This window comes from Lygodium microphyllum, chromosome 8, assembly GCF_053477565.2.
Source record: "Lygodium microphyllum isolate KBCC chromosome 8, Lygodium_microphyllum_v1.1.10, whole genome shotgun sequence".
Classification (NCBI taxonomy): Eukaryota; Viridiplantae; Streptophyta; class Polypodiopsida; order Schizaeales; family Lygodiaceae; genus Lygodium; species Lygodium microphyllum.
The window spans coordinates 150,289,240-150,306,205 of NC_141142.1; the positions used below are offsets into that span (position 1 = coordinate 150,289,240).

At 41.9% G+C, this 16,966-nt stretch overlaps 1 protein-coding gene across 1 annotated transcript; it reads left to right on the top strand.

Annotated features, from left to right (window-relative positions):
- The first annotated feature begins 13,100 nt into the window (after positions 1-13,100).
- On the top strand, positions 13,101-16,396 carry LOC148032994 (uncharacterized). Its single transcript, XM_087683695.1, has 5 exons — positions 13,101-13,173; positions 14,231-14,490; positions 15,057-15,178; positions 15,275-15,357; positions 15,963-16,396. Exons 1-5 carry the CDS (start codon positions 13,156-13,158, stop codon positions 16,266-16,268), a joined length of 789 nt encoding a protein of 262 aa, XP_087539821.1. The 5' UTR covers positions 13,101-13,155; the 3' UTR covers positions 16,269-16,396.
- The last annotated feature ends 570 nt before the right edge of the window (positions 16,397-16,966 follow it).

Sequence of the window (16,966 nt, forward strand, 5' to 3'; positions counted from 1 at the left end):
ATTAATAAATGTTTATGAGTTTAGAGTGCGCACTCGTAATAAATTAAGGTTAGGATTTATTTCTAACCAGTTGATTTATTTATGTAGCTGAAGACTGCTAGGTATTCACTTTTGTCGGTTTAATTGTGTTATTTTACTAACGATTGTGAATGCTTCAGTTGATGTGTAGAGATAGCAGCAGTGGCGGAGGAAAGCATTGGAGTCTAGCGGGTTTCCGACCTTTGGATATATTTTGATAGGCGCCACGCCTATATTTTGATTATGTCTATAGAGACATCGACTATTTATTATTATTTTGTATGCGCTTATGCGCCTGGATATGTTATTTTTATTTGGACATTGAGATTGGGCGTGCCAGACTCTTTGGGCACCGTCCATTAGCTTTATTTTCCTATTTTTGGTAGAAAGCAAACTCAAAAGCTAAAAGCTTGTCATATTTTTGTAATTGGGCTATTTTTGAGCATAAAGATTGGAAATATATATTAAATACATGCTTTGTGAAGCGCTCACACAAGGCATGGGGGAGATTCAACCCAATTTGTCTCTTGTCTCATGTCGTGCTTGTTTTTACATTGGTCTTTGTGCTAAAAAGTAGAGTGCTTTGTTCTTGGGGACCTTTGGGAATTCACTACGTGAGCTACCTGCGTCCGATCTGCGCACCAGGTTTACACTTAATGACTGCATGCACATATATTTTAGTACTTCCACATTTTAGTCTTTTATCATATTACATAGACTAAGGCTTTTGTGTTGTGGAAGAAGAGAAGAAGAAGATTTCAACCCTACTTCTATGTGTGCTCAAGTCTTGATTGTGTCTATGTATATGTCCTCTTGGTTTGCCTCACCTCTCTCCCCTCTTGTTTATTTACATATATCAAAGCCACGAAGCTAATAGAGCATGAAAGCAAGCAAGCAAGCAATGGGTAAGAAGCTCTTCTATCTTATCAATTTATCTTGGATTATAATCGTAGTGGGCTCCTAAGGCTAATAGGGCTACAATCTTTGAAGTAAAACTTGGTGAGCATGAAGAACAATGTATATACTAGAGATAATCCCTTTAGAGCGCACTCATTGTGATTTTTACTATCTAAGGTCATTTTAGCCCTAGAAGTTGATTGACAACAATTTCAATTGTATTAGCCATTTAAAAGTGCAATAATTACATATTTTGAATATGTAAGATTTTACATATGTTTGCTAGATTGTAGACACAAAGGGCATATACATATAGACTGCTAATTGTAGTTATTATTATGTACTCAGTGGAAAAGGCTATGTGCTTGGGTGCACCTAGTATTAGCTTCATAGCTTGATAAGAACAACTATCCTAAATGAATGTTCAAGATGAAAAATTTCTTGAAGAGCAAAGACTCTTGGAGCTACCTAGAGGGAGACAATGCAATGGTAATCAAAGTTCCTTCATAAAAATGCTGTTGGCATAATAGATAAAGACTAAGAAGGATTGGGAGTAGACACATAGTAAACTAATATATTGGCTATCTATGAGAGTCACAAATAATATAATGGGTTATTTATAGGAATTAGAAACCCCTACTATTTCATAGATGAATTTGGCACAAGGTTGTTTGAAGTAAATACAAAGACTAGAAAGCTACAACTTAAGTCAGAGCAAGTTAAGAGAGAAAATTCATCCACCAAAAGCTATGTATTGATTAAGAGTATTGTGGAAGCTCTTGGGTCTGTTAGTGCAGTAGTTGATGATGATGATGATGTTGTATATGCATGTTTAGGTGGACTTAAAGATGAGTGTAAGAGCTTCAGGTCATCTATGAATACTAAGGACGATATCCTTGACTTTGCAAATTTGATTTTTATATTTATACTTCAAGAGAAGAAACTTGTTTTGGATTCCTTTTCTTTTCAATGAAAGAAAAAGTCTCAACAAGTGTTTTACTCTACTACTAGAGGTGGACATCATGGGCTGAGGCTATTGGGGGTAAAGACGCCTCTGTCTAGTCGCCCGTGTATTACTACACTGACAATACCCACCACAACACACTACAAGTGGCGGGTACCCGTCATCGTCACTTTATTCTTTATTTTTTTAGTGACAATTTGAATAAAGGAAGGCCCGGTCACACATTGTGATTGTTGGAGTTCCCATTTGTGTCTCTCTCTCTTCTTGCTCTTGCTCTTCGCCATAGCTCACTTCCAAGCAAGCTTTGATTCTTCTCCCCTTTCAACTGGTATCAAATCTTTGGATTAGAGCTTGATCATGGAGCTTGCTCCAGCATTACTTCAGCCCAGATTGAAGACCTAGAGCTTGGAGCTTCAATGCCAGCCATGGCTTCTTTCGCTCGAGATAAGATTTCATCTCCCACCTCTCCCTAGCCCTCATAGGCTCTTTGCAGGTGTTCCTTGGCTTCATTGGGAACCTTGTATGCCCCCATTTGCCCCCTTATCCTTAGCATGGCCCCACAATCATCTCACGTTTTTTTTGCGCATGTTTCAAAATCTGGCTCAAAAATCCTATTTTTTCTCATATCTCGGGCATCCGAAACCCGATTTAGGCAAGGTAAGAGTCTAACTTGGGATTTTGGCATGCTTCGGAAGTGATGGCGATGTCAAATTTGCCAAATTTGGATCACAGTATTTTTTGCAATAAATCTGAGTTTGCCCAATGTTTTGAGATGCTTTGGGACTTGGTTTGAGCTTCCATAACTCGATTTATGCACGGATTTACTGCTGTATATTGTTTGGGCAACAAGATTTTATCAAGGATGGCTTATGCATAATGCTCTTTGTTGACATTTGGGTATCCTGTTGGATGTATTGATGCTTGGTCATTATCATTTATGCCCGGATATGCTATTTGAGAGCTATTGAGCCTTGATTTGGATGCAGACACTTTGTTGTTGGTTGGGATTTATGCTATCTTGGTTGACATGTTATTTTACCTCTAGTTTGGTCATGCCTATTGGTTTCATGCTATGTCTTTGGGATATGTAATGAAATATTGACCTTCGGGGTACGACATCGAGCTTGTCTTTAGTTCCGGATCTTCATTTGAGCTTGAGCTCAGCTTTGGAATGCATTTGATGCTCCGTCTTGGATGTACATATGGCATGTATGTTACCTATGTCTGACCGGTCTTGACATGCTTGGCCTATGCCATTACTACATGCTACTTACATTGTTTGGAGCCGATTGCTACTAATGCCTTGTCTTGGCTTGCCAAATTTGTATTTGGGATACAGTTGATATCTAAGGATACTCTACTTGGAGGATACAGAGCCTATATGCTCATGATGTCTTATTGATGTCTGGTCTTGGATCTTTCATCACTCGTGTTCTCATATGCCTTTCTTGAGCTTCTTGGCTTGATCCATATGACTTTTGTGCCAGTGGGAGCATCATTGGATGTTTGACAGACATTGAGTAGGTGGTTTATGCTATTGAGCTTTGAGTCTTTTGAGACTGGGATCTTCTTCACTTGGATGTTGCATGGTTGATATGCCGTGGTTTGCATACATGTACTTGCGTTGATTTGGGCTTCGTACTCCCTGAGCATACACCTCTTTGTATTAGGTCTTGACAGTATTGTGTACACTTTGGCCTATTACACAGGGGGTGTGCCAGCTTACTGATAAATTTGTTTGACATACTTGGGTGTTTGCTCAATGTCCGTATGACTGTCATATGCTGATTTATGCCCACTTGATGCTGGTTATGCTTTGATAGTCCGTGGTTGACTTGGTGCATTGATTTTGCCTATAATTTGCTCTCATTGTACATGGCTGTAATTTATTATAGCAAGCAGCTATGTATGGACTGATGTGGAATTTTCATGCTGAATCATCATGATTTTATGTACTTTTGATGGTACTTGGTGGGTAGCATCATTAGCTATCAGTTTGTGGTTATTTTTCCTTGGTTTTGGTGGTATTTTGGCTGTTTACAACATAAAACAACAAGCAATTTTGAACTGTCTGCACTGTTTTGAACTGCATTATGGGTTCTTCTTCCACTGATAGTGCTATCTTCAACATCACTAAGCTTGATGGTACGAATTATGCCTATTGGAAAAGCCAAGTTTGGCAGTTATTAGTGCAAAAATCATAGATAAAGCCACTAAGTATGCATTTGAGCCAGTTCCATGCTATTCTTAAGAACTTGACTTCGTAGGGTATTACCTTTAATGATGAGGTTACTCCATTGTTTTTACTTGGGACTCTAAGTGAGTCATGGGATGTATTCCGCACTACCTTATGTGCTCCTACTACTATTTTGAACTTGCTTGATGTAGAGTGTGCTCTTTTGTAGGAAGAGATCAATTGTAAGAACTTGGATGCCTCTCATGTGTCGCATGCTTTGACTATTAGAGGCAGAGGTGGTAATGGCAAGAATGACCGTGGGAATGGCCGTGGCAGAGACTCGCAGAAGTCTAGGTCTAAGTTGCGTGGTAAGTCACGTAGCAAGTCTCTTGCGAGAAATGCTAATGTGACATGTCATCATTGGGGCAAAAAGGGTCATATACGCCCACAGTCATGAGTTGCGCAATGAGAAGTGCAAAGAGAAGGGAAAGACAAAGTACAAGAAAAGTCCTCTGATCGCATCATTATGCCTGCAAAATCCAGTGTGAAAATTGAGGAGATAAATGTCATGCAGACTGAAGACTTCGATGAGGAGTACATACTTGCAACTAGTTTTTGTGATGCTACGTCGTTGACCGATGTTAACTCTATGTATGCACAGTGTTGTCTTTTGGATTCTGGTGCTTCATTTCATGTTACACCATACCGTGAGTGGTTCCACTCCTACCGCACTATTAGTTCAGTTCGCTTGGGTGATGATAGGTCACTTGCTATTGTTGGCATTGGGGATGTATGGCTGCAGTTCTCTACTGGTAGTACTTTTCTGTTATAGGATGTACATCATGTACCTGTGCTTACACGTAGTATTATGTTTGCCCGGCAACTTGATGATGTTGGGTTTCATGTTTCATTTGGGGATTCTTCCTGGAAGATCACCAGTGGTAGACTTGTGCTTGCTAGAGGTGCCAAAGCTAGCAGCCTCTATCCTCTTGTCTTTATGGTGACAGATAGACTAGGAATACACATAAGAAGTCTGGTAGGACACGCATGAGTGAGCCCTTGGCATTGGTACATTCTGATATCAGTGGGCCCATGTACTGTTAGTCTATGGGTGGTGCAAAGTATTTTGTGATGTTCATTGATGATTTTTCGCATAAAGTCTGGGCTTACCCCATTAAGCTTAAGTCCGATGTCTTGACCTATTTCCGAGATGGCTTGCATTTTTTGAAAACCAGACTGGGCATAGGCTAAAATGCCTTAGGATTGATAATGGGGGAGAATACGTGTCACGTGCTTTTGAGCAACTATGTGACGAGAGGGGTATTAAACGTCAATTGACCACCCCCTATACCCCACCCCAGAATGGTTTGGCTGAGCGGATGAATAGAACCATCCAGGAATGTATACGCAGTATGCTTAGCCATGTAGGCTTACCACAGAGCTTTTGGACTGAGGCAGTTAGTATAGCTGTGCATGTCATAAATAGATCACCTTCTAGTGGTTTGGATTTCCAGGTTGCAGAGGAGGTATAGACTGGTAAACCTCCATTTTATGCGCATCTACATGTCTTTGGATGTGAGGCATTCTGCCATGTGCCCAAAGACAAGCATACTAAGTTCCATCCTAAGAGTGTCAAATGCATGTGCATCATGTAAAAAGATTAAACCTTCTTATGCTACATAAACTATGTCTCTAGCAAATTTGTATGTATGTATAGCCAATAGTATGGGCTGTTATAAGTCTCTTCTGGCCATGACTAAAGCTGAAAGAAAATTGTTATGTCATGTAAAAAGGGAGGTGAAAACTTATGACATGATGGCTAAAAATGAAGATATTTCAGGCATTTTTTTGGACTGATTACTATTGACACATTGGCTGAAATATATGCAGCTGCTCATGCAGAAAATCAGGCTGAAAATTAGTCCATAGAAGTATGTACATTGGATTTTTATCAAACAATTCGAGAATTTGTTGAGTAGAAAGATATTGGTTTACTCAACAAGGATGAATGCAAAAATTAAAGAAGTAAAAACTAAAAATGTAATGGTCGACTGGTCCAAACCAGTTGGGCATCCCACCTCTCAAAAAGAAGGCCATCTACAACACATGAATGAGGAGGAAGAGGCTCGATTCATTCCAAGCAATCACTACTCCCGTACGCATTGGGCAAGAACAACAACAGAGAAAGTCCTCAAAGTGGCAAAACATGTATCGGGACATAGCACATTTTGTTGAAACATGTTATGTGTGTCAGATGTATTCTATGGTCAAGCATCAATATGGGTTACAACCGACTTATCCCTTGTCTATACATTATAGATGGGCTATTGATCTTGTAACCATGCCTACAAGAATATGGAATATGCAATTTAGTGCTTGCAAGAGAGGATCTAACCAATCAAGTTGAGAGCAAAGCCTTAACAACCAAATCCACTCAAGCTATTTGTCGTTTTTTGCTTGAAGAAGTGTTTTGTAGATATGGTTGTGTGGGTAAAGAAACTGGAGATAGAGGAGAGTTAGATGCTGATGAGGCACACAACTTTTTTCTCAATTGGGTATTAAGTTGGCTTTAACATCAGCCTACAACCCTGAAGGCAATGGAAAAAGTGAGAGAGGGCACCAGCCTATTCTCAAAGCTTTAGCAAAGTCTTGTAGAGGACAGATTAAAGAATGGCCTGAAATGCTACCTTTTGCATTATGGGCTGACCAGACTACTCATACTACATTGATTGGCTATATGCCAGCTGAACTTATGCATGGACAATAACCAATTATGCCAATTGAAGAATCTATTCTCACATGGAGTCTTTTACCTTGGGAGGAAGGCATCAGTAGAGAAGAGTTGCTGACTTTGCACATATGGCAGCTAGAAAGAAGGCCTGAAGATGTTCAAGCAGCTATTGAGAAGCTAAAGTCAGCAAGACTAAAGAACAAAAGAAGATTTGATAAGTGACATCGACTTCGATCAAGAGCAATTCAAGAAAATGACTGGGTGCTTGTCTATGACAGTAGCCTAGACAATCAATACAGTGCTTCTAGGAATATAAAAAAGCGTTGGTTTGGCCCATATGTGATAAATGTCATTCATGACAATGCCACATATTCATTGGCTGAATTGGATGGCACAGGCATGAAGATACCCATAGTTGGAAAAAGAATCAAGCTCTTCAAACGAAGAGAAAGTTCAACATATGAGCTAGAAGACTTGAATATAAGTCAAGAGCATGAAGACATAGAGGAAGAAGAAGAGACAGAAGATGAAGACATTGACATGGCAGAATATACTTCTTCTCACACTGCAAATCCGTAAGACTTTGGCACATGCCAGAGGATGTGCAGGTTAGGAGGGGGTGGATGTCGTGCCGCTACGCGCACACTGTGTAAAAAAGTCTAGAGTGTGGCTTCCTTTTAGATTTAGAGAGCCAATGCCGCTTTAGGTATTAGTGTTAGTGTCCATGGTTTAAAATATTAGATTTTTTTGGACAAGTTTTTAGTCAATTTTTGACATTCTAGATATTATATTTTGTAAAAATCCATAAAACTATAGACAACTTCTAGATTAGTGTGGGAGCTTTCGCTCAACCGCCAAGACCCACGGACCGCTTATTGTTTCAAGCGTTCCAAGCGAGCTCTGATGGCTATCTCTTACCTAGCCGATGTACCGTCGATCCTATGAGCGTAGTGAGCTTACCTTGATGCCGATACGAGTTGCCTCCTCTCTCATACACCTCGGTAGCTCCAGGATCCTAGATGCGAGCTTAAGCATCCTCAAGCCTCCTCCATCTCCAAGCTTCATCCTCCATAGCCGCGTGCGCAAGAAAAGAGAAGAGAAGAGAAGAAGAGAAGAGGAGATGGTGAAGAGCTTCACCCTCTTGATACCTCACTCTCACACACTCCCTCACACTCTCACACTCCCTCTCTCAAGAGCACACACAAGCAAGAAGATGAGGAGAAGAGAAGAAGAAGAAGACTCTTGTTAGCCACACACCAAAGAATAAGCTCTCATTCACTTTTTGAACTTTATATATACAAACCCTAAAATCCCATGCGCACCCATCCCTTTTTTACATGACCGGCCCTTGTGGCAAGGTCTTTCTTCCATTTTCCTCTTCTAGCCTTATACCTCTACCCTACACCCGTCTAGTATTTTACAATTGGCATAGGAGGGAGCCTGGCGCTCTTTCACAAGAGTTTTTTGAGTTTTTTGAGACGCCCTTCATTTAAAATTGTGCTTTTTACCCAGGCTTAGCTTTGGAGGTTGCCTGCATGTCTTTGCTCTTCTTCCATGTTTTTTCTGCTTTTTCCTTCCTTTTTTCGCCATCTCAACTTGGGGTTAACAGCTTTTTCCTTCCTTTTTGCGCCATCTCAACTTGGGGTTAATAGCTTTTTCCTTCCTTTTTCCGCCATCTCGACTTGGGGTTAACATTACCCCCCTCCTAGACGGGTGCCAGTCCCATGGCACGTTGGTGTTGTTGTAGGTTGGCAGGCAATTGGCCAAGTGGTGCAATGGTGAGGGCCACTTGGAGATTTAGGTGCTTGTAGGAGCTGTGAAATTTTTGTCGGAGGAGCCAAATGGGTATTGTGTGGTTGATGGGGCCTCCGAAGTCGGTGGTTTATTGCTTCCTCTGATGTTTGAAAGGAGAAGGTGCGGTGCTGTTCCTAAGGGGAGTGCTTACCTCATCGTGTTAGTGCATTGTGCTCATGCTAGTGGAATGGGGAGGTGGGTCTAACCATAGGCGAGCTTGGGTGATGTCCCACACTTGAGGACCCCATTTGTGCCAAGGGAGGTGCGGTGCAAGTGGCTTAGGGTGACAGGTCTAACCATAGGCGAGTGTTACCTCCCTAGGTATGTCCTGCCCTTGATGTGCCCTAAGCATGAAGTGGGGAAGCAAAAAGGGCTAGGAGGTTGGGAGTGGAGCCAGCCGACCGAAGCCACCGAACACGCCTAACTTAAGAACCCCTAGGTGCTGTGATCGTGCTTTATGTGGTGGTAAGTGCTTCTGCAAGTGGGCAATGTTGTCCAGTCACAGTGGAAAGTGGTTTTCGTGCTGTTCTCTCTCTTTAAAAAAATAAAATAAAAAAATAAAGCCACAGTAGTGGAATGACAGCCAGGCCTAATTCTCTTCATTTGAATGAGAGGGGGAAGGAGGTCGGAGGGATTTGCGCAAAAATTGGTGGCTTTGCAAGTACCCTTTCAGGTTCATGCGGATGTGGAGAGAGGCGGTGGAGAGGAAGGGGTGATTACACCTAGTAAATTGGCTGTCATTCATGTCCTCTAGGAGGGCTAGGCAAAAGGAGGGGAGTAGGCTAGCTCTCATCATTAGGTGTGCCATAGCGCAACTATCAATAGCATTGGGATAAAAAAAGAGGGGGGGCAAGCCATTTTCTTGCAGTGTCGGATCTTGCTTGAGTAATAGCTTAAGAAGCCTAAGGTAATTACATGTAGTTATAAAGGCGGGATCTGGACAAGAGGAGAAGTCTGCGAGAAAGCGCATCATGGAGTCACTTAGGCTTCCTAAATAAAAAAGGAGGGCATTCTCGAAGGAGGTGGCGTTGGAGTTGTAGATGATGGGGAAGTTGTGCCGCCCATGGAGGGTGGCAACAAAATCCACGTCTACCCTGTGAGGATACGCCATGAATGTGGGGTCGTTCCTCTCGTAGAGTACGGTGTTGCAAAATGCCATCTAGGCTAGCATGTTAATATCGCATATTCGCCTTCTCCAGAGAGGTTGGCAGTTGTAGCCCCTTACAGTGTGTGATACCTCGAACACCTTGTCTTGCCAAAACTCTGATTCCTCCATGCCCCACGGAGTGGGGGTCTTTGCCCTGTCTTCCAGCCATTTTTGGCCCAGTCAGCTACCAGCCACAATCACCTCCTCCATTACCTTAATTGGTAGGACCCTTGTCACGCTGTTAGGCACAAGGAAACTGAAAGAAAAAGGGTCAGTTTTGATTTCCTGCCGTTCTCAGATCACCAGCTCCGCATGGAATTGCTTTGGGAGGTCATCGGGGCATGGTGGGAGGGATGCGGATGGCCGCACGACTGGTTTGGCTTGCAACTGCCTTCTGGATTCTTCCACTAATTTTCTATGTCGCTCCTTGAGCATGGTTTGTTTGTCCAAGGGCGGGTCGAGTTGTTGCTGTTCCTGATCGTGCGGCGAGGGGGTTGTGGGATTATTTCTTCGCTGGTTCTTCTTATGATGAATTCAATGTCAGTGTCCTCCCCCTGCCGCTAGCTACGCCCCTTCCTCAAAGCTGAGTGCATCCGTCTCCTGGGGGTGAGGCCGGCCAACAGCAGGTACTTTCGTTGTTCTTCTAAGCCCAGCCTAACCTCCGCAGGTTGGGGTGGCATCTGTAGCCCCGCATGCAGGGCTTTATGTGTGATGCTCAGTTTCTTTTGCACCACCTCCAATGATTCCTTTTCCTCCGGCCGGGTTGTGTCCAGTAATGTGTTGAGGAAGGCCTGTTACTGGGCAGTGAAGGGGCTATCTGGGCGGCGTTCGCTTTGCTTTCCGCCAAGATTTTTTCTTTCTCCACCAAGGCGAGGTGCCGTGCTAGTGCCTTCACCTGTTTCTCGTTCTGCGTGGCCCATTCCTCGGCCCTTTTGCTCATTCATTCCATGCTCTCCCCCTGATTTTGTGCTAGGGTTACGAGCTTCTGCACCTGGGCTCTGAGTTCTTTGCTCATGTTCTCGTGCTCTTTCCTTCCGAGGTGTAGTTGATCAGTCATGGACTCGATCTCTTTTCGTTGTTGCTCCCTCTCTTGTCTTCTGTCCTCTTCTTTGGCGTTTAGTTCCTCCATCATTTGCTCAATGGTGGTGGTTTTTGCCTCCATTTCCTTATGTTGCATCAGGAGGAGCTTGTATTCCCGCTGCATTTGCACAAGTTCTTGATTCTCGTCCTCAAGCCATTGTTTGTAGCTTTCTTCCATGTCCTCTTTTGCTTTCAATTCTTGCTTGAGTTCAAATATTTGACGTTGTTGCATGGCTATGATGCGGGTTTTCTCCAGTTGGAAGGCCGCCACTGACTCTTTCTCAGCCACCAACTCAGCCAACCACCACCATTCTTTTTTCCTCCTTCACCCTCTCCAGTTGGGAGAGCAGCTCGATGACGTATTCATCGTAACTGGCTGGTGGCGTCATTGTTGTGTGGGTGGGGGTGGTTGAGGTCTCCACACGCGGACGCTTTTGGTCTTGCCTTGATTTTGTATATGCGGTTGGCCTTTTTGACCCCGTGGTCATGGTTTCTGTGCTCTTCCCTTGGGCCATTTCTTTACTGATGAAGTATTGCATCTAGGCCACCAAGTTGGAAACTTCCAAGCTGGTGGGGATGCTAGGGGTGAGCATAGTGGGTTCAGTGGACGATGCCATGAGGGTGGGGATAGGATGGAGGGATGCTTTGCCTTTTCCTTCCAGGATTGAGGGCAGCGCGGCTTCTGGTGCCTGCATGCTGGAGCTAGGCCCTTCTTCCCTCAGCTGGTTCCAGGCTTCTGGATCATCCACCCTGCATTGCTGGTCAATGGACCGGCGTGTGGCCTCGACCAAGTCCTCCTCTTCCTTTCTTCTTAATTCCTCTTCCTCCTCTGCAACTCTTCTTTTTCTTTCCTTTTTGGCATTTTTGTATTCTTCCTCTAGTTTCTCTTTTTCTTCCTACTCTTCTCTTCTTCTCCTTTCACCCTCTTGCTTTGATGCCGTTTTAGCCCGCTTGACTTGCTCTGCTGTTTCTTCTTCTTCTTACTTCCTCTTCCTTTCTCTCTCCTCGGCCTCCCTGAGGGATTGTCTCTTTGCTCTTTCCAAGTCTTCCTTCTCCTTCCTGCGGCCTTCATCCGGTTTCTTTTTCTTTTGCGTTGCCTTCCTCTTGGTTTCCTTGACCTGCATTTTGCTTTTCTGTTCTTCCCCTTCTTCCTCGGTCTCAATCCTGGACCTCTCCTAGTGTTGAGGGGATGACCTGTCAGGCGTTTCCCCTTCCCCCTCTTCTACATCCTGCGTCTCTTTCACGACCTCCTAGATGAGCACTGTTAAGATGCTCCCATAGGCGATGAACGAGGCTTTGGAGGAGGCCTTCTTTCTTTCTGTGGCCTTAGATGCTGGGGATTCTCCTCCTGCGGGCATGCTTCCTAAAGCCAACGCTTTAGCTGCTTGGTCGATGGTTTTGCGCACGTAGCCGTTCTAATCGACTTCATGCAGGGTATGAGCCGCCACATTCTCCAGTACCGGCACACTGATTCGGTGCATCAATGCGTTGTAGTGCTGGCTGGAAAAGAGCGCATGTATTAGTTTCGCCTGCAGTCTGGTTTCTGCATCGGGGATATCCTGGCAGGGATATCCTGGATGCTGATGCCGTCGTTTGTTAGCAAGTCCTCCTTTCTCATCCCTGGCATGGCATACACGTCTCTCTTTTGCTTCCTTTCCATTTTTGGTTCTAGTCCCAGCGCCTTTTCCACCAAGGCAGGGGTTAAGCGGACCAACACTTGCTTGGCCTTCTGTCCCCTTCCTATTGTGATGGTGCCACATTCGTTATTGGGGTCGTAAGACCTGAGAAATTCCACACAGCTTGTGTGGTCGGGTTCTTGTGTGAATCTTTCTAGGTACTTGTTGAAGTTGCAGCTTTCAACGACTCTCCTGGCTGCCTCTTCCTTGGCCACTAATCCTTCTATATTATGAATAGTTCGGAATTTCAATTGGTTGTAGGCGTGGCTCTCTAGGGTGATGCTATACTACGCTCTCTCCTCTTTCATGAATGGAAGCCGATGGGCACGGTCTTGTTGCGACATTTTTCGTTCTTGTCATAAACCGAAATTTTCATTAGTGCTTTCCACACAGTACTTTGCTGATTGCTGAAAAAGAGAAACTCTATGCTTTCTGAATGAATTCATTAAGAACCACTGCAGATTTTCATTTTCAACCTTTGACTTTTTGCCCGTTTTTCATAATATATGTTTATGTGTTTCACTAATTTTGATTTGGTTGGCGTGATTTGATTCACCTCACTCACCCCCTCCCCTTCTAGCTTGAGAAGAATCCTTCCTAGGATTTAAGGTCAGCATCCCTTACATCCTCGATCCCCACCACAAATCACACATCACCCTCGGCTTCGAAGGAATGGGCGTTGTCGACGAGGTAATCTCTCTCTCTTTCTCTCCCGGCCCCCATGCCATGACATTCTGATATCCTGCACGCCGCCCCACGTACCGGTCTCACGTGCACCATTTACCTGCAATATTTGCGTGTAAATTTTTGTATGTTCTAGTTGTTGATTCATTGCCTATATCCTTGTAGCATTAGTTCTACATAGGGTGCAAAGCAAGACTTTTACTAAATTGTTGAAGACCTAAGAGAAATTGTTTCACCTTTAAATCAATACTGCTATAACGTAACAACATTTCATCTTGGATTGTCAAAAGTTCATTGTTCTTTTACATGCGACTCCCCTACAAGTCCAACTTTCATTAGAGTGTCTTTTCTTTGACCTTTCTACCATAGACTTGATAACTATGACAACCTTGAGAGAGAGAGAGAGAGAGGTGTTAAACTCAACTCATAGCTTGAGACATTATGCATGCATGTTTTCCCTTACATAATGAGGCATTATACATGTGCACATGTCTATGCTTATATAAATGTAGTTTCATTGTAAGGGGCACAATGCATAGGCACATATGTGCACTTAATCGATGGAGAGATGGGGTGTGCAAATGTGTATACTAGCATACTATTAATGTCCATGTACTAATAGCATGCTATACTAGCCTACTCATGTGCTTATTATTGTTGTAATGTATATGCAACTGATGTTTGTTGTTGAAGGTGATAAATGTGATTGATTGCAAGTTTTAAATGTCTATATGTTGGCTAGGTGAGATCCACTACGAATGTAGCCTAATACCTATTAGTCTCAAGATTCGGTACCAAGTGATTTGTTTCCTAATATGCATGATGGCTTTTACATGCTAAAATCAATCATAACTTGATATATGCAATGGTCTTAGCCAGGATACATAAGCAAGGCTCTCAATTAATCTTTCTATGCATCAAATAAGGAAAAATTTACATTTTTTCTTTTTTATGCAAAACATATGGCATGGACATAAACCAAATATGCTTTGCATGTGTGCCTAGATGCATCAAACCATACTTTTATGAACACATATTGATGATGATTTGCATGAACTTATAGGTTGGTGAAGGAGTGAGCCAAGTCAAGAAAGGTCAACGTGTGATTCCTATAGTATGGCGAGAAGGATATGACTATGGGTCTTGGCAAGATTATGTTATGATAAGTGAGAAAAAGGTCATAGTTGTTCCTGATAATGTGAGTGATGAAGCAGCTTCACAATTCATAGGCAATCCTTGGACTGTATATGGTTTACTTGAAACCTTGGCTGTTCCAAAGGGTGAATATATTGTACAAACAGCTGCTGGATCTATTCTTGCCAGGTTTCCCCCTCCCCCCCCTATGTGTGTGTGTGTGTGTGTGTGCACGCGCGCGTGTGTGTCCCCCCTTGAAATTATTCATTCATTCACATAAGACATAAGCACATGTGAACACATGTTCACATGTTAAAACTTGCATGCATATTACACATACATAGGCACATCAATCATTCATACATACATGTATGAACACACATAGTAGTAAGTTGGTTTCAAATCCTTATGTAGAAATTAGTAGCCCAGCATATGAACTTTAGCTTCCTTACCATGCACTCCTAAAACTACCTTACAAAAGATTTTGTAGTGGACAAGTCTTTATACGAGTCTTTATAAGGATAACAAAAATGAATTGACTAGTTTATGGTCAGTGCTAAGTAAGGAAAAGTGTTAGGAATCATCATGATAATAAAAAGTGAATTGACTAACTTATGGTTGGTGGTAAGTGAGGGAAAGTGCTAGAAATCATGGATTGCACATACATGGGTTAAGCTATAGACATTAGTTCTACGTATACAATAAGAAGATATGCCTTAAATTTAATTGAATAACTATTTTTCTTTTGTTTGTAGACAATTGATACAATTTGCAAAACATCAAGGTGTGAAAACCATCAACATAGTTCGACGGGATGAATTGAAAGACGAACTTAAGGCTCTGGGAGCTGATGAAGTGATCAACTCAAGTACTGAAGGTGTTATGTACTACCTTAACTATAGATATCTCATGATTTAACTCTTACTTTCATATACCCTTAACATACGTGATACTCCTAAATATGTTATATCAGATGTCATACAAAAAGTCAAAGATATTACGAGAGGGAAATTGGCATTTGGAGGGCTTGATGCAGTTGGTGGCGATCTTACTAAGGTCTCTCTCTCTCTCTCTCTCGTATAACCTGGGATTATTCCCACCATGCCAAAAATCCTCTCATTGGTAAAAAAGAGCACTTATGTCATTTAGTATATATGTGTTGGAAAGTGCACTTTTGACACTAGATTTTCGAAGTACATAAGTGTAGTGCTCGATTTTTCTCATTTTGCATGTGACACGTTTCTAAGTTACAAATATACAAATGAGCTTTATAATGCATTAGGATTCTAAAATCATAGCCACTTTTCTTTCTTGAATTTGGAGCATGTGCATACAAAACCTACACTTATTATCCTTTTATAGCTAATTTTCTCCATATGTAATAGCTCTTTAACTTCATTGTAGTTATCAACATGGTTAACTTTGAATATATATTGTATTACACAAGCTTTCATATTTCAAAACAAAGACTTCTTGTGTACATAAAAGTGTAACTGAATATACATATCATATGGCCAGTAAATGCTAATATTAGTTGAGCATAACATGTCTACATGCGTATGGTAAGCATGAAATTTAGCAATTGTTTGGATGTTTATATGTATAGTCCATTAAAGTTTCCAAATAGGTAGTTAGACTGACAAATGCACAGTGACTTGCAGGTTGTGTCTGCATGCATAAAAGACGGTGGCCAAGTTCTTGTGTATGGAAGCCTCTCAGGATTTGATTATTATAGTCAAACCCTTCTTGATTTAAAAAGGAAGGTCCACATACATTGGTGGACTCTTTATGAGTATGTAAATAATGAGGAGAAGGAACAATTTTTGGCAAAAGAAGTAATGTCACTTTTAGAGAGCAAGATCATAACTCCCCTTGCAGGGAAAAAGTTCAAACTAGAGGACTACAAGGAAGCCATTCATGAATCTAAAAAAGAAGCAAGAGGAGGGAAAGTTCTCCTAATCAATTGATTATTCTCTTAAGGTAAATTCTAGTATCTTAGCAATATTCTAGGTGAATGGAAGTCCACCCAACTATCATCAAGATGTTGTAAATAACTTTATTCTGTATTAATACAAAACTCACATCTCTTTTACAACATTCATGAATTGACTTCTCTTTTACAACATTCATGAATTGACTTCTCTCTCTCTCATACATGTCCTCTTTTTGCAAACAGTAAGTTACACCATAATGATAAGCTCAAGTTTCTCTTTGTAGCCTTGGATTGGCCATTTACAACATGGTCAAGTACAATCTCACTTGCATTTCATGGATTCACATATATCAATGCATTCACATGCATGTGTCTACACATACATGCTACTAGCTCATGAGTGTTGAGAAAATGTTTATATGATAATGTAAGTTTTTCCCTTTGTGTAGATGGTATTGCATCATTATACACTTAACCTAGGAGGCAAAGAAGGTGCCTTTAGCCATGATTTTTTTTTTCATTTTGATCAACATTAAGGATGATGATAGCACATATTAATTTAGAACACATGTGATTTATAGTTATGTTAATTATGTTTATATGAATATTACTACCAATAGAAGGCTGAGAGACTATTTCCAAAGTGTGGATAGACAAGAGTAAGAGTCAACTTATCAAGAGAGAGAGAGAGAGAGAGAGAGAGAGAGAGAGAGAGAGAGAGAGAGAGAGAGA